Source organism: Microtus oregoni, unplaced genomic scaffold, assembly GCF_018167655.1.
Source record: "Microtus oregoni isolate MIOR12 unplaced genomic scaffold, Mior012 000048F_ref0000485, whole genome shotgun sequence".
Taxonomy (NCBI): Eukaryota; Metazoa; Chordata; class Mammalia; order Rodentia; family Cricetidae; genus Microtus; species Microtus oregoni.
Genome location: NW_024543222.1, coordinates 2885290 through 2908117, shown reverse-complemented (window position 1 = coordinate 2908117; position 22828 = coordinate 2885290). Strand labels below are relative to the sequence as shown.

The 22828-nt window shown below is 52.2% G+C and overlaps 1 protein-coding gene across 4 annotated transcripts in view; it reads left to right on the top strand.

The window, feature by feature from the left end:
* Positions 1-22181, top strand: part of Sec14l1 (SEC14 like lipid binding 1) — a 42903-nt gene extending 20722 nt beyond the window's left edge. For 3 of the 4 annotated variants that reach the window (XM_041635802.1, XM_041635803.1, XM_041635806.1), the window contains 15 exons: positions 4050-4199; positions 4289-4420; positions 5901-6029; positions 6414-6651; positions 7453-7562; positions 9194-9383; positions 11345-11433; positions 12312-12382; positions 13315-13486; positions 13782-13916; positions 16047-16181; positions 18075-18326; positions 19247-19425; positions 19685-19786; positions 21696-22181. In XM_041635802.1, coding sequence (XP_041491736.1) covers positions 4050-4199; positions 4289-4420; positions 5901-6029; positions 6414-6651; positions 7453-7562; positions 9194-9383; positions 11345-11433; positions 12312-12382; positions 13315-13486; positions 13782-13916; positions 16047-16181; positions 18075-18326; positions 19247-19425; positions 19685-19786; positions 21696-21711 — 2100 coding nt within the window. In that variant the 3' untranslated portion in view covers positions 21712-22181. Of the gene's footprint in view, positions 1-4049; positions 4200-4288; positions 4421-5900; positions 6030-6413; positions 6652-7452; positions 7563-9193; positions 9384-11344; positions 11434-12311; positions 12383-13314; positions 13487-13781; positions 13917-16046; positions 16182-18074; positions 18327-19246; positions 19426-19684; positions 19787-20131 lie in introns of all 4 variants that reach the window. The other variant, XM_041635804.1, reaches the window with a different exon arrangement.
* Positions 22182-22828: the final 647 nt, after the last annotated feature.

Here is a 22828-nt window from a genome sequence, read left to right as displayed (position 1 = left end):
TTCCCTTAGCCCTCCCAGAAGTCAGTTTCCTGTGCTCAGTGTTGGGGACTCATTGGCCATGCTGAGTGAGAAACAAAGGCAGGAGCTGTTGGCTTGTGTGGGAAACTCTTATTCCATAATGTAGAAGTCTGGTTATTAAAGAGACCTCGTTTCAGGCATGGAGGTTCTTATTTTCATGGGAATGAAAAGAGAAGCAGGATTTGGTCCCTGCCCTGTGGCTGGTATTGCCATCTGTCAGGATGGAAGGAGCTGGCTGAGGGGGAGGAGCTCGGACTAGCACACAGAGAGAAGCTCTGCACCTTTTAGCCTCTTCTGAGCCTGAGAGCCTAGGTGCCACCTGGTTGGTCACCTAACGGTACAAGGGAGGGTCTCTGCCACGTGAGACTGCACAGGTGGGGGAGGGTCTCTGCCACGTGTGACTGCACAGGTGGGGGAGGGTCTCTACCACATGAGACTGCACAGGTGGGTGACCTAGGAATGGAAGGGCTTCAGTGTGGTTTCTGTTCCAGGCTCCATCGTGTGGAGTACACTCAGCTTCAAGACGGCAGTGGTAAGGCCAGGCGTATGGTACACACCTCAGAGCCCAGCACTCAGAAGACAGGCAGGCAGGCGGGTCTCTATGAGTCTTGCCATGTAGAAAGACCCTGTATCAAAATAAAATAGAAGAAAATAGAAGAAAGACCTTGTCTCAACTGCCACCTACTCAAGAAAAAAAAAGGTGTGTTTTGAAAGTGGCTATTTAGATATTGACAAAGAGCCTCCTCCCTCTGCCGTTTCTGGGTAGGTTCCTAGTTTGCTCTTTAAGAAGAGCTGTAGTTTGACAGAGAAACCCTGTCTCAAAAAACAATAAAGGAAAAACAAAAAAGAAGAGCTGTAGTTTGGAGCCTCATGTCCTTAGTTTCTTGGTGTGTCAGTGATAGAATGTGCAAGGCCCGCTCCCAGCCCTTCCTCCCTCCCTCCCTCCCTTCCTTTCTTTTTTCACTTTTTTGAGACAGGGTTTCTCTGTGTCTCCCTGGCTATCCTGGAACTCGCTCTGTAGATCAGACTGGCCTTGAACTCACAGAGATCCACCTGCCTCTGCCTCCCTAGTGCTGGGAAGAGAGGTGTGTGCTGACACTGCACAGCCCCAGCCCCATTTCTAGAGCAAGGCTTTTAGTATCACTGGGAGCCGAGCATGGCAGCTCTTCCCTAAACCCCTCGCTCACTCACTCGGGGCCTCCTGAGGTATGTCTGCGGAGTGATCTGAGCAGGTAAACGAACTTCTAGACACTGTTTGTGGTGACATGTGCATTCTGGGTGACATGTGAGATTCTGGCTGTCACGGAGCTCAGGATGCATTTGAGTGGAGGAGAGAATGAGCCCATGGGAAGCTAGACCTGTAAGCACCGCAGTGCCACATGCAGGCTCCCTTCCTGCCAAGCCGTCCTCACATGACTCCCTGGGTTTCTGAACACGGGACTCATTGCTATCGGCACTTCCTCCTCCCACCGTTCCTCAGCAGGCTGCCTTGTCCCTAAGGAGGACTTCACCAGCGATAAGGACCTATGTGTCCTTGTGTCCCTGCTCATTGCGGGCTCCCCTCCATTCTCAGACCCTTGGGATACCTCGCAGTTCCCTGTCTTTTCAGAGCGTGCTATTCCTCACTGCTGACTGTAAACAGCTCTCTGGGTCCCTGAACTAGTGAACCAAGGCCTGTCCTGTGTGTCTGCACACCACTGCACCACCAGGCTGGTGTCCTGGACCCTCTGCAGGGTGCTGCTCACTCCCTGCCTGCTCTTCCCGCTGACCACGCTTTCAGATGGAAATGACCTGCAGTTTCACAAAGAGCAAAACAAACGTCATGATCCAGGAAAGCCAGGACTGAGTCGAGCTGTAGCCATACCCAGGCAGAGGGGTTGATCTGCTGTGTTCAGGGCTGAGGTCCCCAGCATTCAGGTGGGTGGGCCTGGCGGGGTGAGTGGCCTTTGCTTCCCAGCACGCTGGTGCTTTGGGGGCTGCACTTGGTTGCAGAAAGTCTAAGCAGCAAATGTATTTTCGTAACCAGTGTCATATGTTTCCTCCTGAAATCTGCTTTGGTTGTGGTTAATTAGAGACATTGCCATAACTCCCTTTCCCTATTTTTAGTTAAATCTTACAGAGGCTTGGCACCTGCCAGTCTTGTGTGTTATCTGTAATACCTTCTTCATAGAGGGCGGACGGCAGAGTAAGTGTGGGCTATCCCGAGCCTGGTTATTACCTCCAGCAGTGTCCGTAGTTCTCCAGTCTCTGATGTAGCTGCAAACATTTTCAGTCCCCTGGTCCCCTGGACTGGGTTTTTTCCGCCCGCCTGTTCCTGAAGTGGGTTAATTTAAGATGTAAGAGCTAGCTAGAGATACGCCTGAACAATGGGCCAAATAGTGTCTAATTAATATAGTTTCTGTGTGATAATTTGGGTCTCGGTGGCTGGGAAACAAAAGTATAGTTTCTGTTTACACTCTAGATTGCTGCAGAGTCAATGACATATGGTGCTTAGATACTTTTGTAGAGTTCATAAGTGATGTACAAGTCTTTCCCTGAATTTTTGTTTTGAGATCATTGTTGATTCATAAGATATTAAAATAATACTATGGTGAGCTCCTATGAGCTCTTCAGACATGTTTCCACCGTGGGAATGCCTTGCAGAATTACGGTCCATCAGTAATGTCAGGTCCCGCTTAATGTGCACGGGCAGCGGGCAGCGGCACCCTGACAGCCACGCCTTCTTCTCCACTTCCTAAAGCCCCTCCCAACCTTTGGTTTTCCGTTGCTGTAAGTTTATCTTTTCATGAGTGGTACAGGGCCATCATTAGTTACATAGTTAGTTTGAGGCCAGCCTGGGATACACGAGAGCCCAGTCTCAGCTCAAAGCAAACAGTTCAAGTGGATTCCTGTGGGTGTGGCTGTTTAGATTGTGGACAGTGTGTGTGCAACCGTAGGGCCATTCCTTTTCATGCGTGTGTGCTTTCTAGAGGACGTGGTAGTTGCTGCTTTGAGCTTGTATGTATATGGCCCTACTGGGCTGCTTCTGGGTCATATGGTGACTTCATGTTCAGGGTTCGGTTTTGAGAAACATGTCTGCTCTCCAGATTGGTGGCATCAATTTACATTCCTACCAGCGGTGTCTGAAGGTTCTTCTCTCCATGGCTTTCTTAGTATTAGCGTGTGCTGTTTGTGTCCATCTGATGGCACACAGTGTACGGCACGGTGGTGGTGGCCTGTGTCTTCCAGTGACTAATCTCTTTGCTTCCCGTTTTTGTGTGGGGCTGTCTGCATGTGTCTACGCTCCTTGCTAGCGCCTGCTTTTCCCTGTTTTTGAGATGATGTTGTCACTGCTTAGCCCAGTCTGTACAAGAACTCATAATCCTCCTGCCTCCACCTTTTATATGTTGGGATTCCTGGCATACAACATAATGCCTAGCTTTTGCTCATGTTCTGATTGGATTTTGATTATTGAGAGGATTTTTCTTTTGTTTTAGATCATGGAAAATATTTAACAAAAAAAGAGCATCCTAATTTTTTCCTTCCTTAGAATTTCCACACTTGTCAAAAATGGTTTAGGCAGAACCTGAGGCGCAGTTCAGTCAACCCTGAGGTGCTCAGCATGCGCTGCCCTGGGCTCATCCTCTCACCCAGAAGGAAGAGGGAGCGAGCTGGTGTGTCTGGGTCTGTCTGCCCACTGGTCTTCTGTCTCTCCCAGCAGCGCTGCATGACCCTGATGCCGGGCCGAGTAAATCCTCCCCGTCTGTTGTTAGCTGTGATGGTTCTTTTGCCTTCCACATAGATTCGAAAGTTGTCTTTCATTTAATAACTACAAAAAGAGCCTGCTGGGGCTTGGCACTGTGTTGGACTTGCATACCCATGTGGGCAGAATTGCCATCCTCACTCCGCCAAGGCTTCTAGTCCATGAACTTGGATCTTTCCCCGCTTCCAGAAGATCTGGTGTGCTGCAGGCTGTGAACAAAATGCTTTCTGTCTGAGGGCGCAGCAGTGACGGCTGCCATTTCTTTTCTATCACTGCCGTTTGTCCACAGGCCTATGAGAGGAGGTTCCCTACATGTCCTTTGATCCCAATGTTCGTGGACAGCGACACCGTGAGCGAATTCAAGAGTGAAGATGGGGCTATTCATGTCATCGAGAGGCGCTGCAAGCTGGATATCGACGCTCCCAGGCTGCTGAAGAAGGTACTGGTGACGGACACTTTACAGGCGGGTGGACCCATGCTCACCCAGAGCTGTTAGTAAACGCTTTTTCTTCTTGTCTCTTCTTAAAGATTGCAGGAGTCGATTATGTTTATTTTGTCCAGAAAAACTCCCTGAATTCTCGAGAGCGCACTTTGCACATCGAGGCGCACAACGAGACGTTTTCTAACCGGGTCATCATCCACGAGCACTGCTGCTACACGGTGAGTCGCGACCCCAGTCTCGGGCTCCGAGGCCATGTGCGACCACTGTTGAAACAGGACGGCTCTTGGTGTTTTCACCAGCTGCTGCTTCTCCTTTGGGATGAGCAGCACAGTTGAGGAGTGGTGTAGCATGCTGTATCCTTGTGACAGTCAGGGCTGCCAGCTGATGCCGTGACTGTTGTTTCTAAGGCAGGGACTCACTCTGTGCCTCTGTCTTGAAAGTTGCCAGGTAGACCAGAGTAGCCTTAACTTGCCACTCTCCTCTTGCCTTGTCTCCTGAGTGCTGGGTTATAAGTGTGCACCGTCGCACTCGGCTGAGTGCCGGATTGTAAGTGTGCACCATCGCACTCAGCTCTGGATTAGATTGTATTTTCTGAAGCAGGGTCTCACCGAGCAGCCCAGGCTGGCCTGAATTCATCCTGTAGCCCAGGCTGGACTGGGATTCACAGAGGCCTACCTGCCTCTGCCTCCCAAGAGCTCAGACTAAAGGCAAGTGAGTAGTACAAGGCCAGCTTCCTGACTGGTTTTAAGTATGAAGTTGTTTGTCTTTTTCCTGGCCCAGCTTCTTGACTCTAGGTGTGTGTTTGAAGCCAGGGTTTGAGTATCCTTGCGTGTAGGGCTCTGACCATCTGTCCGTTGTGGTCCTCACTGCATATACTTACTTCAGGAACTTTTTTCTCAGAGTGTGAGAGACGCCCTTCCTGGTCCTTGCTTTAGGGGTTAGCCTCCTGCCCTGTCCTCCACACAGGGTCCACGCATGTCACACTTGTCTTCCCTTGGTTCAAGCCCACAACCTCCTCTTGTGCAGAGGAGCCCAGAGCCCTCACAGTCACCTGTCTGTCCCTCCTTCCCACTCCATCATCGCACACTTACAATCCCTGCAGCCAGCCCTGTCCCTTCTCTAGCCTTCAGCCCCACAGGCCTTTCTCCATAGTGCTCCTGTGACCTTCCCACCTGTCTGTGGCTTATCTGTCTCTCCGGGAGCCCGAGCAGCACACAGTGTGGCTCTTTTTCTTTCTTTCTGTTTTTTTTTTTTTTTTTTGGTTTTTCGAGACAGGGTTTCTCTGTGGTTTTGGAGCCTGTCCTGGAACTAGTTCTTGTAGACCAGGCTGGTCTCGAACTCACAGAGATCCGCCTGCCTCTGCCTCCCAAGTGCTGGGATTAAAGGCGTGCGCCACCACCGCCCGGCGTGTGGCTCTTTTTCTGTCCATGTTCAGCATCACAGGAGCTGGGTGAGTGGATGAAGGGCTGGAGCTGAAAGGCTCTGTGTGTGTTTGTCACTTCCAGAAAGTTGTGAGGTTGTGATGAGGGCCTTGGAGTGTCCGAGTCCATCTGGGCAGTTTTCTGCCCTGCCTTTCTCCTTCCCCACGACAGTGACACCATTAAACTTGCTTCTTCTGGGTCCTGGTCAGCTAGCTGGGGAGCGGATGTGATGTCTCCATTGCTAGCGCGGTAATGGGATTGGGTTCTCTGCCTGCAGGTTCACCCTGAGAACGAAGACTGGACCTGCTTCGAACAGTCTGCAAGTTTAGATATCAAATCCTTCTTTGGTTTTGAAAGTACAGTAGAAAAAATTGCCATGAAACAATATACCAGCAACATTAAAAAAGTGAGTGTCTTTGTTGGGATTTTATGGAAAAGGAGGCGGCAGTCTCTGAGAGAGTGACCACAGTCTGGTTGACTTTTAGCTTACTGTTTGCTTGTTGAGACAAGATCTCCCTAGTTCACGCAAATTCCCAATTCTCTTGCTTCAGCCTCCCATGTGTCCGGGTTACGGGTGTTTCCACTGCTCTCAGAATTATTTGGGGGTGAACAGGTGAGGGGTTGGGGGATTGAACTCACTTGGGGTCATGTGTGTGCTAAGTTAGCATTCCGCCACAGAGCTGTGTCCACAGCCCCCAGATTCTGGTTTGGGGAATGTCTTAGAAGCTGGTGAGGGTAAGATGTCTGGGTGGTGGACGCATGCTCACAGGATACCTGTCTTGTCTCGAAGGGGAAAGAAATCATTGAATACTACCTGCGGCAGCTGGAGGAGGAGGGCATCACCTTTGTGCCCCGGTGGACCCCGCCCTCTCTGCAGCCCTCGTCAGAAACACTGTCGTCAAGCAAGAGTCAAGCCACATCTTCCGCTGTCCTTGTCCCAGATGCTGCTGCCCTCAAGGAGGGGCTGAGTGGGGAAGGCATCAGCAGCCCAGGCCCAGCATCTGAGCCTGTGGTAGGAACCCCTGACGGTGAGCCTGGCACAGTCTGGGGACACGGGACCTCTCTCCTCCCCACGGCTCTGTCCGTGACTGTGTTTCCTGAGCCTCCCACTTAGAGAGCACATCTGTTTTATTCTTGTTCGTTAAATGGAAGTTATTTCTAGTTGTCCACTGATTTGGACCAGGAAGTGTTTTCCTTGTGTTTTGATTGATGATAGTGACAGCGTTTTCGTCACTCAGGTCCTGTGCCTCCTCTGCGCAGCTCCCACTCTCAGCCCCAGGGACCAGTTGGCTGCCTCAGTTCATGTCTACATTTGCTGGGCACAGCGCAGTTGAGTGGTCACACAGCTAGTGACAGGGCTGGGCCAGGGTTTGTGTGCAGTTTTCTGTGTGCTAAGCACATATATAAAAACACAAGTTTTTAATTTCTAGTTATAGAAAGTTTAGAAAATAGGGGAGGAATCAGAAAACATTGTTAAGATAATGGTGTCTATCATTCTTTCGTTCTGCTTGCCTTTGGACAGTCAGCTGGGGAGAGAGTCGGGGCTGTGCGTTTGAACTTAGGCCCTGTGTTGAAGATGAGTGTACATTGTATCTATTAAGCCATCAGCCTGTCCTTGTAGTACTGAAATTACAGGCGGAGGAGGCTCGGAACCTGCCTGTGTTTATCGGGGATCTGATCTTAAAGACTGCTTACTTACCTGTGGTTATCAGTGATGCCTCCCTAAAGGCTGCCCAGGACAGTTGCTGCCTTGCCCCGCCCCCACTCCAGCCTCACTGAGAGAAGGGTTCTTTCTCTGTGGAAATAACGCCATGTACCTTAAATTCCAGACAAGCTGGATGCCGACTACATCAAGAGATATTTGGGTGACCTGACCCCGCTCCAGGAGAGCTGCCTCATCCGACTGCGCCAGTGGCTCCAGGAGACGCACAAGGGCAAAGTGAGTGCTGGCTGCCGTCAGCACTGCTGACTGCGGATCCTGCAGTCTCTGGTCTCACTGGAGGCTACAGAGTAAAGATCTTGCCATGTCTGTTGACCTGTTCCTCCCACCCGAAATACCACGAGTGTGTCTGTGGCACCAGATCCTCATGGCAGGCTTAAGATGCCTTTCACAAGCCGGGCGGTGGTGGCGCACGCCTTTAATCCCAGCACTCGGGAGGCAGAGGCAGGCGGATCTCTGTGAGTTCAAGACCAGCCTGGTCTACAGAGCTAGTTCCAGGACAGGCTCCAAAGCCACAGAGAAACCCTGTCTCGAAAAACCAAAAAAAAAAAAAAAAGATGCCTTTCACACGCGGGTAGCTATGTTCCTTGCGTTTCACAGAGAAAGGTCTAGCTTAGAACCCATGACATGCCAATCAGTAGAACATAGTGTCTGTCTGTGTTGAGGAGCTGGAGCGTGTTTTAAAGTGCTGGCCTTGGGGCTGGAGAGATGGCTCAGTGGTTAAGATCATTGCCTGTTCTTCCAAAGGTTCTGAGTTCAATTCCCGGCAACCACATGGTGGCTCACAACCATCTGTAATGAGGTCTGGTGCAGAGTATTGTATACATAATAAATAAAAAAAAAAAGTGCTGGCCTTATCATACAAAGAAATCCTCTTCTCCGTGACACTCTAATACACGCATGTCATTATACTTAGTTATTCAGGAGAATGTCGCCTGCCCTCCCATCACAGTGGAGCTTTGATTCTGAGATTGGGGGAGACCCTAGCCCCACAGGAGTGAGGTTTATGAAAAACAGGCCAGATAAAAGGAGCTGGGCATCATGTGTGGCTCGCTTGGTCCCGTGGGCCTGGTTGCCTGGGTTTACAGCTGCATATCGCCAGTTGTTATGGAAGCAGCCACAGAGGAGCAGCTGCCCTGGACAGCTGTGTAGTGGCTGCTCCAGCTCCTACTGCCCTGTGGTCTAAGCAGCCAGGCAGTGGAGGGCTCAGGCAAGTAACTGAGGCCTTGGGGCTGCTTCCACCTTACTTTGCTCAGCTGAAGTCGGGACAGATTTTCCCAGTTCTGCTTTTTTATGGCACCAGTGATGACTTTTCTGGCACCTTTTTTGGTGGCACAAGGGATGGACCTGCTAGAAAAGCTTTCTACTCCAAGCTGTGCTCAACCGAGGAATGCTGCTTCTTGGCATTGTGGACAGTGTGGCTCACTGTTGGCAGTAGGTAGGTGTCTTAAGTAGGGTTTCTGTTGCTCAGAAGAGACACCATAACCATGGCAACTCTTATAAAGGAAAAACATTTAATTAGGTGGCTTATAGTTTCAAAGGTTTAGTCCATTATCATCATGGTATCACATGGAGTTCAGGCAGACATGGTGCTGGAGAAGGAGCTGAGCTGAGAGTCCTACATCTTGATCCATAGACAACAGGAAGTGAACTGTCTCACTGGGTGTGGCTTGAGCATATATGAGACCTCAAAGTCCATCTCCACAGTGACACACTTCCTCCAACAAGGCCACACCTCCCAGTAGTGCCACTCTCTATAAACTTATGGGGCCAATTACATTCAGACTACCACAGTAGGTAGACTTTCCCCCAGCACCTCCCACATAGCCTGGAAATATCTCTTCTCCTAGATCCCGAAGGATGAGCATATTCTCCGGTTTCTGCGTGCCCGGGATTTTAATATTGACAAAGCCAGAGAGATCATGTGCCAGTCTCTAACTTGGCGGAAGCAGCACCAGGTGGATTACATCCTGGACACCTGGACTCCACCCCAGGTCCTTCAGGATTACTACGCTGGAGGCTGGCATCACCATGACAAAGGTGGGGCGAACCTGACATGGTCACAGCTCTGTGCTTGTGTCACCCTATACCACGGGACTGGCTGGTGTAGTTAGAAGCCCATTCACCCAAGTCTGGACAGCCAGATTGGGACGTGGTGTGAGGGCCTTACCTTCCATTCTCAGGAGAGCACTGCAGGATATGGCACAGCTCAGTAGCACAGTAGACAGAGCTGCCTGCCCAGTCTCCTGCTGCAGACGGTGCAGAAGGGCTCACTGAGGGCCGAGGCCCAGCACCAGGGCATGCCAGCCACCCCTGGAACCTCCCCCAGCCCCTCACTCGCCTCAGCCTTGTGGGAGGATACGCTGTGTCGACTGACCTCTGGTTGCTGACCTAGAGCCTGCCAGCTGTGCAGGGTGGCACTGTGCTCACGCAGATGTGACAGGATACTAGAAAATGTGCCCCTCCCTCCGCTGAACATGTCCTTTCAGATCAGCAAGTCCTAAAAACTTGTTTTTTACTTTGGGAATGTAGGTCTCCAGATTAATTGTAGCTTTATTAATTTTTGCTTTTGTTTTTATTTTTTGGGATAAGGTCTTGTACTGTAGCCCAGGCTAGCCTTAAACTCTCTTAAATAGCTAATAGGAGCTTTTAACTCACCTTTTGATTTTGTTTTCAATATTGTATATAATTGAGTAACTTCTGGGTTTGACATTGGGTCTCTTTATGTAGCATAGGCTAACCATGAACTCTAGATCCTCTTACATTAGGATCCTGAGTACAGAGACACAATACTGTGTACTTTGATGTCCATTACTTTATTAATTTTTGCTGAAAATGTAATATTTATTTTTATTCCACTTTGTGGCTCAACTCTTGAAGGTTAAAAAGTTTTGGTAATAAGATCTTGACAGACCAGCTGTGATGCCTCATGCCTCTAGTCCATCATTTAGGAGACAGGCAGGCAGGCAGTGAATCCAGTCTGGACAACACAGTGAGTTCCAGGTTAGCCAGAGTTACAGCTGAGACCCTGTCTCAAACAAAAGATTTTTTTTTTTTTTTAAAAAAAAAGTGTTTTACTAAATGTCAGTAGAGTCAGGTGTGGTGAGGTTTGTAATCCCACCCCTTGAGAGGCAGAGGCAGGCTGATCTCTGTGAGTTCGAGGTCAGCCTCATCTCTGGAGCAAGTTCCAAGCCAGCCAGAGCTACAGGTAATGGGCTGCAGGTGATGTTCCCCAGGGGTCAGGTGTTGGTCCCAGGCAGGATGACAGCCGACCTGGTGTGTTGAGGTTGCTGGCCTGGGTCCAGGGTCACGAGTGTAGGATGTGCTCTGGCCTGCGGTTGTCTCTGCTCTGGTGGGTGATGACAGATTCTATCATGAGTTAGGTGGTCTGTTCACTGACCCTCTGGGCTAGGGAGCCATACACCCAGCACGTGTTGGTTGTGGTACTTAGTGGGTTTCCAGATGTGTGTCCTTAGGAAGGAAGGCTGACTTTATAAAAATCTTGACAATAACTTCTTAATAATTTATGGAAAAATTGTTTCATAATTTAAAAAAGCCTCTGTGTTCATAGAAAATATGTGGCTATGCTGACATCCCCTGCGGTGAACACTGAACTCAGCAGCAGCCATGGTCATTCATGTCGGGGAGCCAGGCGGCTGCACCCAGCTCAGTCCCACTTGGCCTGGCCCAGCCCAGCCGTGTGGGCCCAGGTCCTGTCCGTTGCTATCAGCTGACTTGGTTGCCCCTCCCCGTGGCATCCTTACACAGAAGCTAGTCTCCCTTTGCTCCTCAGAGTAGGCTAGGGCTCCACGTGTTTTCTTGCTTATCTCAAGCAGGAGCACAGAGCACGCTTCCCTGGGCAGCCTTTTTGTGCTATGCCAGGGACAAATACAAGGTCTCACAGGAGGAACCTCTGGTATGGAGCTGCTCCTTGGCCCTTGTGAATCCTCTCAGAGCCATGCCCTGCCACTCACCCCAGCCTCCTCCTTGCCTCTCTGCAGACGGGCGACCGCTGTATGTGCTCAGACTGGGGCAGATGGACACCAAGGGCTTGGTGCGAGCCCTCGGAGAGGAGGCCCTGCTGCGATACGTGAGTGTTATGGGGAACACTGGGCTGCATGCTGGCTTCATGCTTGCTACCAGCAGGACTGGGGCGTTGTAGCTGGCTACTGGGACAAGTACGCATGCTCTACGCTTAGGGAGATGTGTTCTGCACAAAGGCTTCTGAGGAGGACGCACAGCGCAAACCCCAGGAGACAGTTCCCACTTCACACCTCCTGCCAGATCTCTTTCTGTTGACCCTTCCCTTTTACAGGCTGATGGCCTCTCTCTTAGGCTGCTGAGCCATCAGCTGATTCCAGGCCACCCCTGTATCTCCCCAAATCTGCTGCACCCCTGGCCCAGAGAAGAATCTGTTTTTTCAGTTTGAAAACAAACTAAGACATAAAAAACCAAATCCCATCTCCCCCAGTATTTATACCTCTTGTTTTGATGTGTATTCTTTTAGGTGCCTGTGCCCCAGCCATGTGTGTTTTTATGTGTGTGTGTGTGTGTGCGCGCACACACACACACAGACACACACACACACTTACTGCTCTACCCAAGAATTCTTATACCCCCCCCCCCCAGCAGCTGTTTTCCCTGCCTCTGTCTTGGCTGATATGGGGAGACTAGGGTGTACCCACACTCCTCACCCATCTCCTCCTGTCCAGAATAAGTCTGTCTGCAAACACCCCCATGTCAGTTCTCCCTGCTCAGGTGACTCTGAACTGGTGTTTTCTTTGGCCTGCCTGCTTTCTCCTGTTGATGCTGCTGTTTACTCTGCAAGTGAAGCAGTCATTGTTGCCTTGTGAGGTGTGAAGAGGTGCCGTGGCCGTGTGTGGCTGTGTCTTGCTGCCTTAACCCCTCTGTTAAGTTTGATGTTTCTTTGCCTTTGGACTGACCCTGGCCATCGTCATTTGCTTACAGGTTCTTTCCATAAACGAAGAAGGCCTAAGACGATGTGAAGAAAATACCAAAGTCTTCGGCCGGCCGATCAGGTTGGTGGGGCCTTATCTCCGTCCATATAAAGAACAGGAACTAAGTTCTTTTAGTTGATCTTTGGCACCACAGCCTGATAGCTGACTGTTTCCAAGCAGTCTGGAAGGTTGGAAAACAAGTGATAAGGTCAGTCCCAGGGACAGTGCCAGGATCTCATATCTGTCAGCCCTGAGTTGCCGCTCTGTGGTCCTAGGAGTCAGGACCACGTGTGGTTTGCCCGTTGGACTTCTTCCTCCCACCCCCAGTTCTTCCTGATGAACCAGCTTCTAATTGTGGAATACTATTCTGAAAACGGGCAGAGAAAACTTTTAAAAGAAAAACACTTAGAAAAGCCAGGCATGATAGGTCACTCCTGTAATCCCAGCACTTGGGAAATGAGGCAGGAGGATAAGAGTTCAAGGCCAGCTTCAGCTTTGTACAATTCAACACCAGCCAGAGCTTCATGAGATCCTGTCTCGGGTTGAACAGCGTCGGTTCTGCCGGGCCAGGGTGTTCAGGGTCCTGTTCACAGTGCCTGTCAGTTCCGGAGGCGGCGCTGTACCTGCGAGTACGGTCGTCCTTGCAGTTTACACTCCGTGTGTCAGTGCCAAGTGTCTGCCTTGGTGACAGGCTGGGGAGGCAGCATCAGGATGCTCAGCACTGAGCAGGTCTGAGGGGGCCTTTTCAGAGCTGGGGTCTCATTAGCCAGGCTGTCCTTGAACTCCTGATCCTCCTGCCTCTGCTTCCTGAGCCTTGGGGTGTCAGCGGTTCATAGACTCACTATGCTCTGTCAGGACTTGACCTTGTGGGTCAGGCTTTGCTCCTGTCACTGCCAGTCTGTGCTTCATGCTCGCAGATAAGAGTGTGTGGTTATATCAAAAGAAGAAAATGAAATAGGACGCCATTTGCCAAGTTACCATCTGTTACTAAGACACATCTTGGTATTATCTAGCTCCTGGACCTGCCTGGTAGACCTTGAAGGACTGAACATGCGCCATCTGTGGAGACCTGGAGTCAAAGCTTTGCTGCGCATCATCGAGGTGGTGGAGGCCAACTACCCGGAGACGCTGGGCCGCCTGCTCATCCTCCGAGCCCCCAGGGTCTTCCCTGTCCTCTGGACACTGGTGGGTTTAGATGCTGTTCTGTAGCCATCGGGGCATACTCAGTACCTGCTTCCCACTGAGGTCTCAGCTAGGCAGGAGAAAGCAAATAAACCCAGATATAAAGTGCTTCTGATTCTTTAAGAGGGAAACAGGGGCGGGATTTCCCCGAGGGTCCTAGTGCTTTGCCAGGGATGTCACAGAGTGTCTGAGAGCTGCGACCCACCCACTACCTCACCCATGCGTGCTGTTGTGGTGCAGGCTTGATCCCCTGAACCGCGCAGCAGATGACGTCACTGTTTTGTCTGATTGGTTTCAGGTTAGTCCATTTATTGACGACAACACAAGAAGGAAATTCCTCATTTATGCGGGAAATGACTACCAGGGCCCTGGAGGCCTGCTGGATTACATCGATAAAGAGATAATTCCAGATTTCCTGAGCGGGGAGTGCATGGTACGTATTGGGCAAGCACCCATGCCAGGGCCAAACACTTGTTTGCACTGAAGGTTTTCTGAACTGGGTGGCTGCTGGTTTTGCTTGGTTGAAATAGACTAGGCCGCTGAGGAGTCTGTTGCTGACGTGGTACATTAACATTCAGGAGCATGTTACAGGGTCCGATGCCCTGCAGCTGCCTTTATTCACGCAGCCTGTGTAAAACACATCTTGACTCTTCAGAGAAGCTGTACGTGTTTCAGAACTACATTTTTTTTTTTAACTTATCTCTGTGTGATGTGAGCATGTAGGCCCGAGATTGACCCAGTTGGTCTCCGTCTTGTTAACTGAGGCAGGGCCTCTCATTTGAACCCAGGACGCACTAATCAGGTGAGTCTGTCTAGCCAGCATGCTCCAGGGTCCCTCCCTCCCACCTCTCAGGAAGTGGAGTCCAGCAGAGACGCTGGGCATCCAGACTCGGTCCTCAGTTGCATGACAACTGCCTCACCTATTGGCCATCTGCTCAGCCTTAAAACACCTGTGAGATGGAGAATCGACTCCCAAGACTGTTTCTCCTTTCCTTAAGTAAACCCACATAATACTCAAAGTTGAAAATAGAGGAATTGCTTCTCTCCTTTGTAGGTTGGAGTGTTAAGGGAATGAGGTATGGATAGTTAAGCAGACACTGCTGGCCTGCCCTGTGCTGGGTGCAGGAGTTTGATGCCAGAACATGGAGGTCGCGCCCAGAAGCCTGACGTGAGGGTTCAGGGAACAGAAGCCACAGAGACAAGTGCCTGGCTCCATGACACACAGTAGCAATGGAAGCAGCGGGGGTCAAGTTCTTAGCAGGCTCTTGTCATACTTGACCCCAATGGGGGTCTTCTGAGGTGTGTGTCCTGGAATTGTCTGGCTGTGAAGAGTTGAGCTTTCAGTGTGGTTTTTCCAAATGGCCGGAGGAATTTAGGAAACAGAAGGGCTGAGCTTTGGCTTTGAGGGAGATTGACGGTGCCATCGCAGTACAAAGAGCACGTAGTTGCGACCAGAGTGATCCCAAGCAAGGTTAAAGCATGAGCCAGGCTGTGGTAGCCATGAGTGCTGTCAGGACAAGAATTGAATTGGGGCAGAAGGCTCAGCGCCCTACTGTCAGTATTTACTGGTGCTGTGATGTGCTCAGAGTCAGGCTAAGGCCTCCCGAGGCCCGCTCTCAACTCTCCCCAGTGGCTCCTCAGGCTGCCTGTCAAGAGTCGTTCATGAATTCTGTTGACTTCCCTGTGGGCAGGGGTATTGAACTTTGGGCCAGGCTAGTGTGTGTTTGTTTTCCTTTGTAGTCTCATTAGGTAGCTACGCTGGCCCTGAACTCACAACCCTCCCGTCTCCACTCCCTCAGTGCTTTAGAGCAGGCCTCACTAGTAGCCTGTCCACACCACCGTCTGTGACCTTGGGTGACTGCAGGGACCTCCCTGCTGCTGCTGCTGTGCTACAGGCTGAGAGCTGCAGTTTTGCTCTCTGTGGAGTTACTTCCGGGTTGATCATCTTGGAAGCGCTTAGATTTCATGCACTTGTATGCGAGTTTGCTCTATTAAGGTCAGCTAGAGAATCTACAGTGAGAGTAGCTTCAGAGTCAGCCCAGCTTTTTCAAGTCAGTTCAGGTAATGGTCTTTTGTCAAGTTTTGGCTGATTCATTAATTGTTTGACCAAGGTTACATAGGGAGCTTGCTTTAGCGTATCTTGATTTCCTTCCTTCCCTTTTTGTGGTGGTGAGGATGAACCCTGGAGCCTGGTGTGCATTAGGCTGTGCCGCTGGGCTGTGCCCCGAGTGACTGTGGTTTCTGTGGGTGGCTGTTGGGAATGGATCTCTGCTCAACTGTTCGCGCTTCTTTTCCAGGGCGCTGTAAAGTCTAATACTCGAGTTCTGTCCCTCACGCATGTTAGTGTGAATCCCGTGCTAAACCAGCTGCAGCTAGTTCTCATTTATCCAAAGTAAAAACACTTGGATCTAAGTGGGCTGCACAAATATTTTGCTAAGTACTACAGAGTATTTGATAACATTGCCAGTGTCCTCCATAACCCAGCTGCCTCAGGAGGTGGGCATGTGGGATGAGGGGCTGCCTGGCCTCTACACGTCTCTCACTGCCATATTTTCCTTTCTAGTGTGATGTACCAGAGGGTGGACTGGTCCCCAAATCTCTGTACAGGACTGCAGAGGAGCTGGAAAATGAGGATCTGAAGCTCTGGACAGAGACCATCTACCAGTCTGCCAGCGTGTTCAAAGGAGCCCCGCATGAGGTGCCCACCTTCAGCTTCTCCCACCTACCACCGGACAGGCAGCACTTCCCTTAGGGTCCTTGGCTCCTTTGTCTGGTCTTGGCTTTAGGTTTTGTTGGCACTGGTGTTGGGAAATGGCAGCACTGAAGGGCAGAGCTGCCTCAGGATGCTGCTGTCTGACCAGAGTGAACCTTGAAAGCTCATTAGCCCATCGACTGCTATTTCCCTGAGATCCTTGACCCCGTGCAGAACAGGTCTTGCCTGGGGAGGGCTGTTTCCAGCTCCTGGATTTGGTTTGATGGTTTCATGGGACAAGTTTTGCTCGATAGTTTTTCTTGACTGGGTTCTGGTCATTTGTCTTTCTTGCAGTCTTTGCTGGCTTTTGTTGCTCTGAAGGGACTGCCAGGAATGAGAAATGAGCGCATCTTCTTTCCCTTCTTTCCAGCATGGGGTGTGGTGGCTAGGGTAGAAGCAGCAAAGCTCCTGTTTGGCAGGCCCTCCCCGTCCCTGTGGCGTGAGCATGGCTCCCCCGTCCCTGTGGCGTGAGCATGGCTCCCCCGTCCCTGTGGCGTGAGCATGGCTCCCCCGTCCCTGTGGCGTGAGCATGGCTCCCCCGTCCCTGTGGCGTGAGCATGGCTCCTCCGTCCCTGTGGCGTGAGCATGGCTCTCCCTGTCCGTTGGCATGAGCATGGCTGGCCCACCCTTTGCTTAGCTCTAGGCACGCATGTTGCTGTGTTCTTGGTGGGAGGCAGCACTTATACAGAACAGACCCCTCCGTCCATGGAGTGCTGGCTCCATGGATGGCTTTCTGCTGTGGCAAGCCTCTGTTCAGCTGCCGGGTGCTGTCCAGACAGCCGACTGATAGATACATAGAGGCACACTGAGAGTGAGCCTGGGGCTGTGCTGTGAACGAGCAGGCACAAATCCAGTGTGCCTCCCTCCCTCATGATCCCATGCAGGGGACCTTGGATGTTTGGCTGTCCCAAGAATCATTTGCCTTCATCTCTCATGTGGTGGGCAGGCTGGGGTGGATGAGCTGTTTACCAGGCAGCTGTCAGTCTTGTCTTTGTTGCAAGGCTCAGGGACTCACTGTGGCTTGAGTCGCATAGCACCTGTCAGTGTTGACAGTAAAAGCTCCATTCTGCCTTGGGGTGTAAAGAATACTGCTTAGAGTGTCCCCATTGCCGGTCGGCACAGGGCCCACGGTCTCTTGAAAGAGTGCTCTTGACAGCCACTCTGACGAGGAGAATATGCTGCCCTCTTTAGTGCAGCCTCTGCTTTGACTGGGGCCCTGTGCCTTCAGAGGGTCATGGACGGGTTGGAGGAGCAAGGCAGCAGACTGCATGGCTGCTTCTGCTTTGTAGCCTCACACCTTCCTCCCAGACCTGCCTCTTCCCTCTGGGACTTGAGATGAAGGATAGATGTCAGGCTTGGGATTGGCACTCTGTACCGACGGCAGTCACCCCCAGAGCACATCTGATCTCTCCACCCCATTGCATGCCTTGCGCCGGCATGAGGCTCTACCAGGGCGTCCTTCTGCCCATGTCCTCTTCTGTAGGGCCTGCCATGTCTCCCTAGCTGGAGGCAGTTCATGGAATCCCATGTCCGTGCTCACGAGCGTCCCTAAGCTGTGTTGGAAGATGAGGAGTGGGACTCTTCAGAGTCCACATGGAACTAGCCATTTGCCTCATCGGTTACACATAGTCGGAACTAGAGAGAGCAGTGGGTAGGCTGGTGGTGGGCATCTGGATGCCTAAGTGCCCTGAGGCAAAGAGAACTGCCCACTTGATCTGTCCTGCCCCTTTGCCAGCTCACACATCTGAGCCATAGAGCCAGCCCCTAGAGCCATTCCTGCTCCAGCTGAGGCCAGGCCTCGTGCTGTGGATTGCTGACTGATGGGATCTCTTTCTCCAGATTCTCATTCAGATTGTGGACGCCGCCTCAGTAATCACCTGGGATTTTGACGTGTGCAAAGGGGACATTGTTTTTAATATTTATCACTCCAAGAGGTCTCCCCAGCCACCCAAGAAGGACGCGCTGGGGGCCCACAGCATCACCTCTCCGGGTGGGAACAACGTGCAGCTCATAGACAAAGTGTGGCAGCTGGGCCGGGACTACAGCACGGTGGAGTCGCCGCTGATCTGCAAAGAAGGAGAGAGTGTGCAGGTGAGCCGCCATCTGCCGCCCCGCGTCACTGTCCGCCCAGCTGGGCCTGCTCAGTCAGACCCTGTAAGGTGCCCGGGCACAGTGGAAGGTCTGAGACCAGAGCAGTGAACCTAGTGAAATGAGTGGATTTCCCAGGACTGTCTGCACCCAGGTGCCACGAGAAACTCAGGAAAGAAATACTTTGTAGGCACACATCCAGGTCTCAGTGACCTCACTGAGTGGACTCGGCATGGCTTTGCCTCAGAGGAAGAGACCAGGCAGAAGCAAGAGAGGAGCGAGGCCACTACAGCTCTTGCTAGGACACACGACAGCTCTGTACTGTGCTGGGCTGGTTCCTGTTGTCCCTGGCGGGCCTCTCCCTTCCTGCTGGCTCCCGCAGCGCCTCTCGTAGTAAATGCCTGCCTTCCTCCCACACTCCCACAATGCCTCTGCCTCACACCGTGGCTGCCTGCTTTCCATCCCTGTATGGTTTGCAAATGCAAGCTGCCTGCACATCCGTGGTCTTGAGGCAGCTTGGAAGGGAATCCTCCCCCATCTTAAGGTAGGGAGCCTTTGAAGCTGGCTCTCTGAGTCTCCATCCGGAATGGAAGGAGTCACTGGAACAGATTGCCGGGTGTGACTGGAGTGTGGCCTTGACATCTCTGTCCAAAACACAGGCCCACCTGACAGCCACCGCCCTGTCAAGCACCTGCTGCCTAGTGGTCTCAAGAGGCTGCAGGTTGCTGAGGGCAGCAAACGTGTTGTGTGCTGCCTTCCCAGCACCTGGCAAAGGCCTCAGCACAGGCTGCATCCAGTAGGTAGAAGGACGTTGCCAGGCTGTTTCCTGATGGCGAGCTCTCAGGACAACCCTCCCCTTGAAGCTTGTCAGACCTGTTTGAAGGTTGGCAGGATGTCCTGAGCTCCCCTGCTCTCTGCTGCAGGGCTCCCATGTGACCAGGTGGCCGGGTTTCTACATCCTGCAGTGGAAGTTCCACAGCATGCCAGCGTGTTCCGCCACCAACCTCCCCCGAGTGGACGACGTGCTGGCCTCCCTGCAGGTCTCCTCCCACAAGTGCAAAGTGATGTACTACACAGAAGTGATCGGGTCCGAGGATTTCAGGTGTGTGTGTTGGGGTGGGGGTGGGGGGCTGCCTGGTCCCTATCTGGGCTCTGTGGGACTGTCGGAGAGGAGTGCAGTGGCGTCTGGACAAACCACAAGGCGTGCATTCCTCCCATGGGACATTCATGCCCCATTCCTACTTGGCAGGTGCTAGTGCAGAAAAGCAGATAGAGATGAGCCTGGGTCCAGCAGGCATTGTGGGCATCTGGGTGGCTCAGGGCAGTTCCTCACTCCTTGTTCTTTCTTGGTTTCTTTGCAGAGGCTCCATGACCAGCCTGGAGTCCAGCCACAGTGGGTTCTCACAGCTGAGTGCCGCCACCACCTCCTCCAGCCAATCACACTCCAGCTCCATGATTTCCAGGTAGTGCTGCGAAGCCAGTGCCTAGTGCGGAGGGACGGAGGACACCTCGGCCTCCTCGGCTGCTGTGCTCCACCCACCCCAGGATGCGCAGACTCCTCACCCTCTAGATAGCAGCTAGCTCTCCAGATGGTATACTAGCACTTGGTCCCAGACTATCATGGCAGGTAGCTTTAATTCTACCCTAAGTTTAACTCAGTAGCCATAGATTTTGTATGCAGTGTGCACAAAATCAAACCAGAGCACAAGGGCTCTCGAGAGAAAGGTAGTTTATCTACAGTAAGAGACTGACTGGTCTCACATGTCGATGCAAAACGTTTTTCCAACAAACTCCACCTTGTCCACTAGCGAATGACTTGTATGACATCCTGCAGAGACGAGCCGCCTCCTCCACGGAACTGAAGCTGCAGCAGGCAGCCCTTACACTGCGCCGGAGTCCTCGTGGCTCACTGTTAGTGGAGGTGGCCTGTGGATTCAGGACAGCCCTTGAGGTCCCTTTCCTCTGAGGACTCAGCAGCCTACAGGAGCACCCGGTCCTGGGGTGGAGCCAGCCCACTCCTAAGCAGACACGCTGCCCAGGAGGGGCTCTCAGACTCCCGACAACACCGCCATCATTAAACATTGCTTTCTTTTTCCTCCTCTTCAAATCTTTTGATATTTTTCAGAGCAAAATTTTTCTGTCCATGAACTTGGGGAAGGGGAGGGTTCTATTCTCCGCTGAATGCTGTTTTTCCTCCCGCAGGTGGGCAGCTCTGTGCCCGCCAGTACCTAGGGTCCTCAGCCCTCAGCACCCAGGATCCCTAGTCCTTAGCACCCACCCAGGGCCTTCAGCCCTCAGCACCCAGGGCCTTCAGCCCTCAGCACCCAGTGTCCTCAGCCCTCAGCACCCAGGGCCTTCAGCCCTCAGCACCCAGGATCCTCAGCCCTCAGCACCCAGGGCCTTCAGCCCTCAGCACCCAGGGCCTTCAGCCCTCAGCACCCAGGGCCTTCAGCCCTCAGCACCCAGGGTCCTCAGCCCTCAGCACCCAGGATCCTCAGCCCTCAGCACCCAGTGTCCTCAGCCCTCAGCACCCAGGGTCCCTACCCCCATAGCTCCCAGGATCCTCAGCTCTCAGCGGGTGTTGGAAGTAGTGGGTGACACTTCCTTCTGGAAGTGTGGCAAAAGAGACTCCAAGAATGCTCTCCAGGGTGGCGCATGGCTTGTAGTGGCCTTGGGCATGTGATGGGTGTTGGGGTGTGTGCAGGTGCCATTTGTGTGCATGAGGGACAGGGGGTGGGGTGGGGGAGCATGGTGGGACTTAATTTGTTTTATCAGCATTTTATAGAAGCAGACCAGAGGCTGGCTGGCTTTGTCTTTTTCTTTCTGATCCCCACTTCCCAAAGCCTGCTGTCTGAGCAGGCCCTGACTTCACAGCTTTTATGGGAAAGCTTATTGCTTACAGAGCTGTCTGGAAGTTGCAGGTGGCTGATCTCCATGAGAAGGGCCTGGGGTGTGTGTGTGTGTGTGTGTGTTAAACGTGTCTAAAGATGGGTGCCAAACCCACATGGCCGTGAATGTGTACGACAGGTGTGGAATCATGTGTTGATGCCGCTCGGAGGCATAGATGGATGTCTGTGAGCTTTGTAGAGGCTGTGGCATGTCAGCAAGCACGAGGAGAGTCTCCACAGCAGCCTGGCTTGGCCAGTGAGCCTGCTGGCTCCCAGCACTCGTGTTGCTGGCCTCTGTGGCCCTTCGCCATGCATTCCCTGTGCATGGGGCAGCCATTTCTAGACAGCATAGTAGGGCTATAGTTACTACGTCCACGCTGCTTCCAGTTAGGGCTTCCCAGCTCCAAGTTAAAGGACCTGAAGATGGCCCTGCTCTCTCTTTCTCTCCTGTCTCCCTCTCCCTTTCCCTCTCTCTGTGTCTCAGATGGCGATTTTGCTGACAGCCTCCAAGAAAACGCTTCACGCGACAGTCCACATGTGCCCAGAGATGCTTGTGGGACTGTTTGAGTTGCAGCCATGTCTCAGGCTGAAGATCTGTCCCCTTAGTCCGTTCAGAAGTGGCCCTGCTCAGCGCCTCAGAACTGAGCTGAACGCATGACCACACACTCACAGGCCTCTAGCCCCAGGCCACAGGGCACTGGCTGCCTTGGGAGGGTGACTGGGTGTGTGAGTGTGTGCCGTTCACGTGTCCTAAAATGCTGCTGTCTCGCCCTCCCACCCAGTCCCAGCTCTCTGGGTTCTCCCTCTGTTACTAGTGTCTTAATTCTCTCTCCTTCCTGAACCCACTATTTGCATATCAGATTCTGTAAATGTTTTATAAACATATTACCTCACTCTTGGTAATACAATATTGATAGTCTTTAAAAGATTTTTTATTGTTACAGTAATAAATGTGAACTGTTTAAGAGGAGCGTCCTTTTCTTCTTGGAAGTCTTTGCAGGGTATTAAGATTTGGGGCGAGAAGAGGCTCGCTGATGCCCACAAGCAAGGGAGGCCAAGCTGCTGAGTGGATGCAGCGGTCACTCTGTGCCCCTCAAGGTCCTGCTGTGCCCTTTGCAGTTCAGCATATCAGATGTGACTGGCACAGCCTGGCTCCCTCTGTCCTCACACTTGTTAGTGGCAAATGGATTTCTCGGGGCAGTACCTGGGGGGGCCTGGGTGACCTAATCTTTACTCTCCTGTCTCAGGTCTGCAGAGGCAGCAGAGCTCCGGACAGCAGGGCACACACAGCTCAGGAGGTCATCACAGGCATGCCAGGGTGAAAACTGGAACCTCCCCAAAGGGAGGGCGAGTTCTGGCCTACTCGGGTCCTTCTACATGGGATACAAGGCAGGAGGCTTCCAAGTGTGGTTCATAGCCTGGCATGGGGGTCCTGCTGGGGAATGATTTCCCTGGGCAGTGCCCTGATAATCCAACCCTCATGGCTGAACTTACAACCTGAGGTTCCCATGGTTGCTCAAGGCAAACCTGTCTCTCCTAGCCCTGGCTCCAGGCTCACGTTCTTGGAGAAATGAGACGACCTGAGGATAAGCAGGACTTCCAGGTGTTTGACCCAGG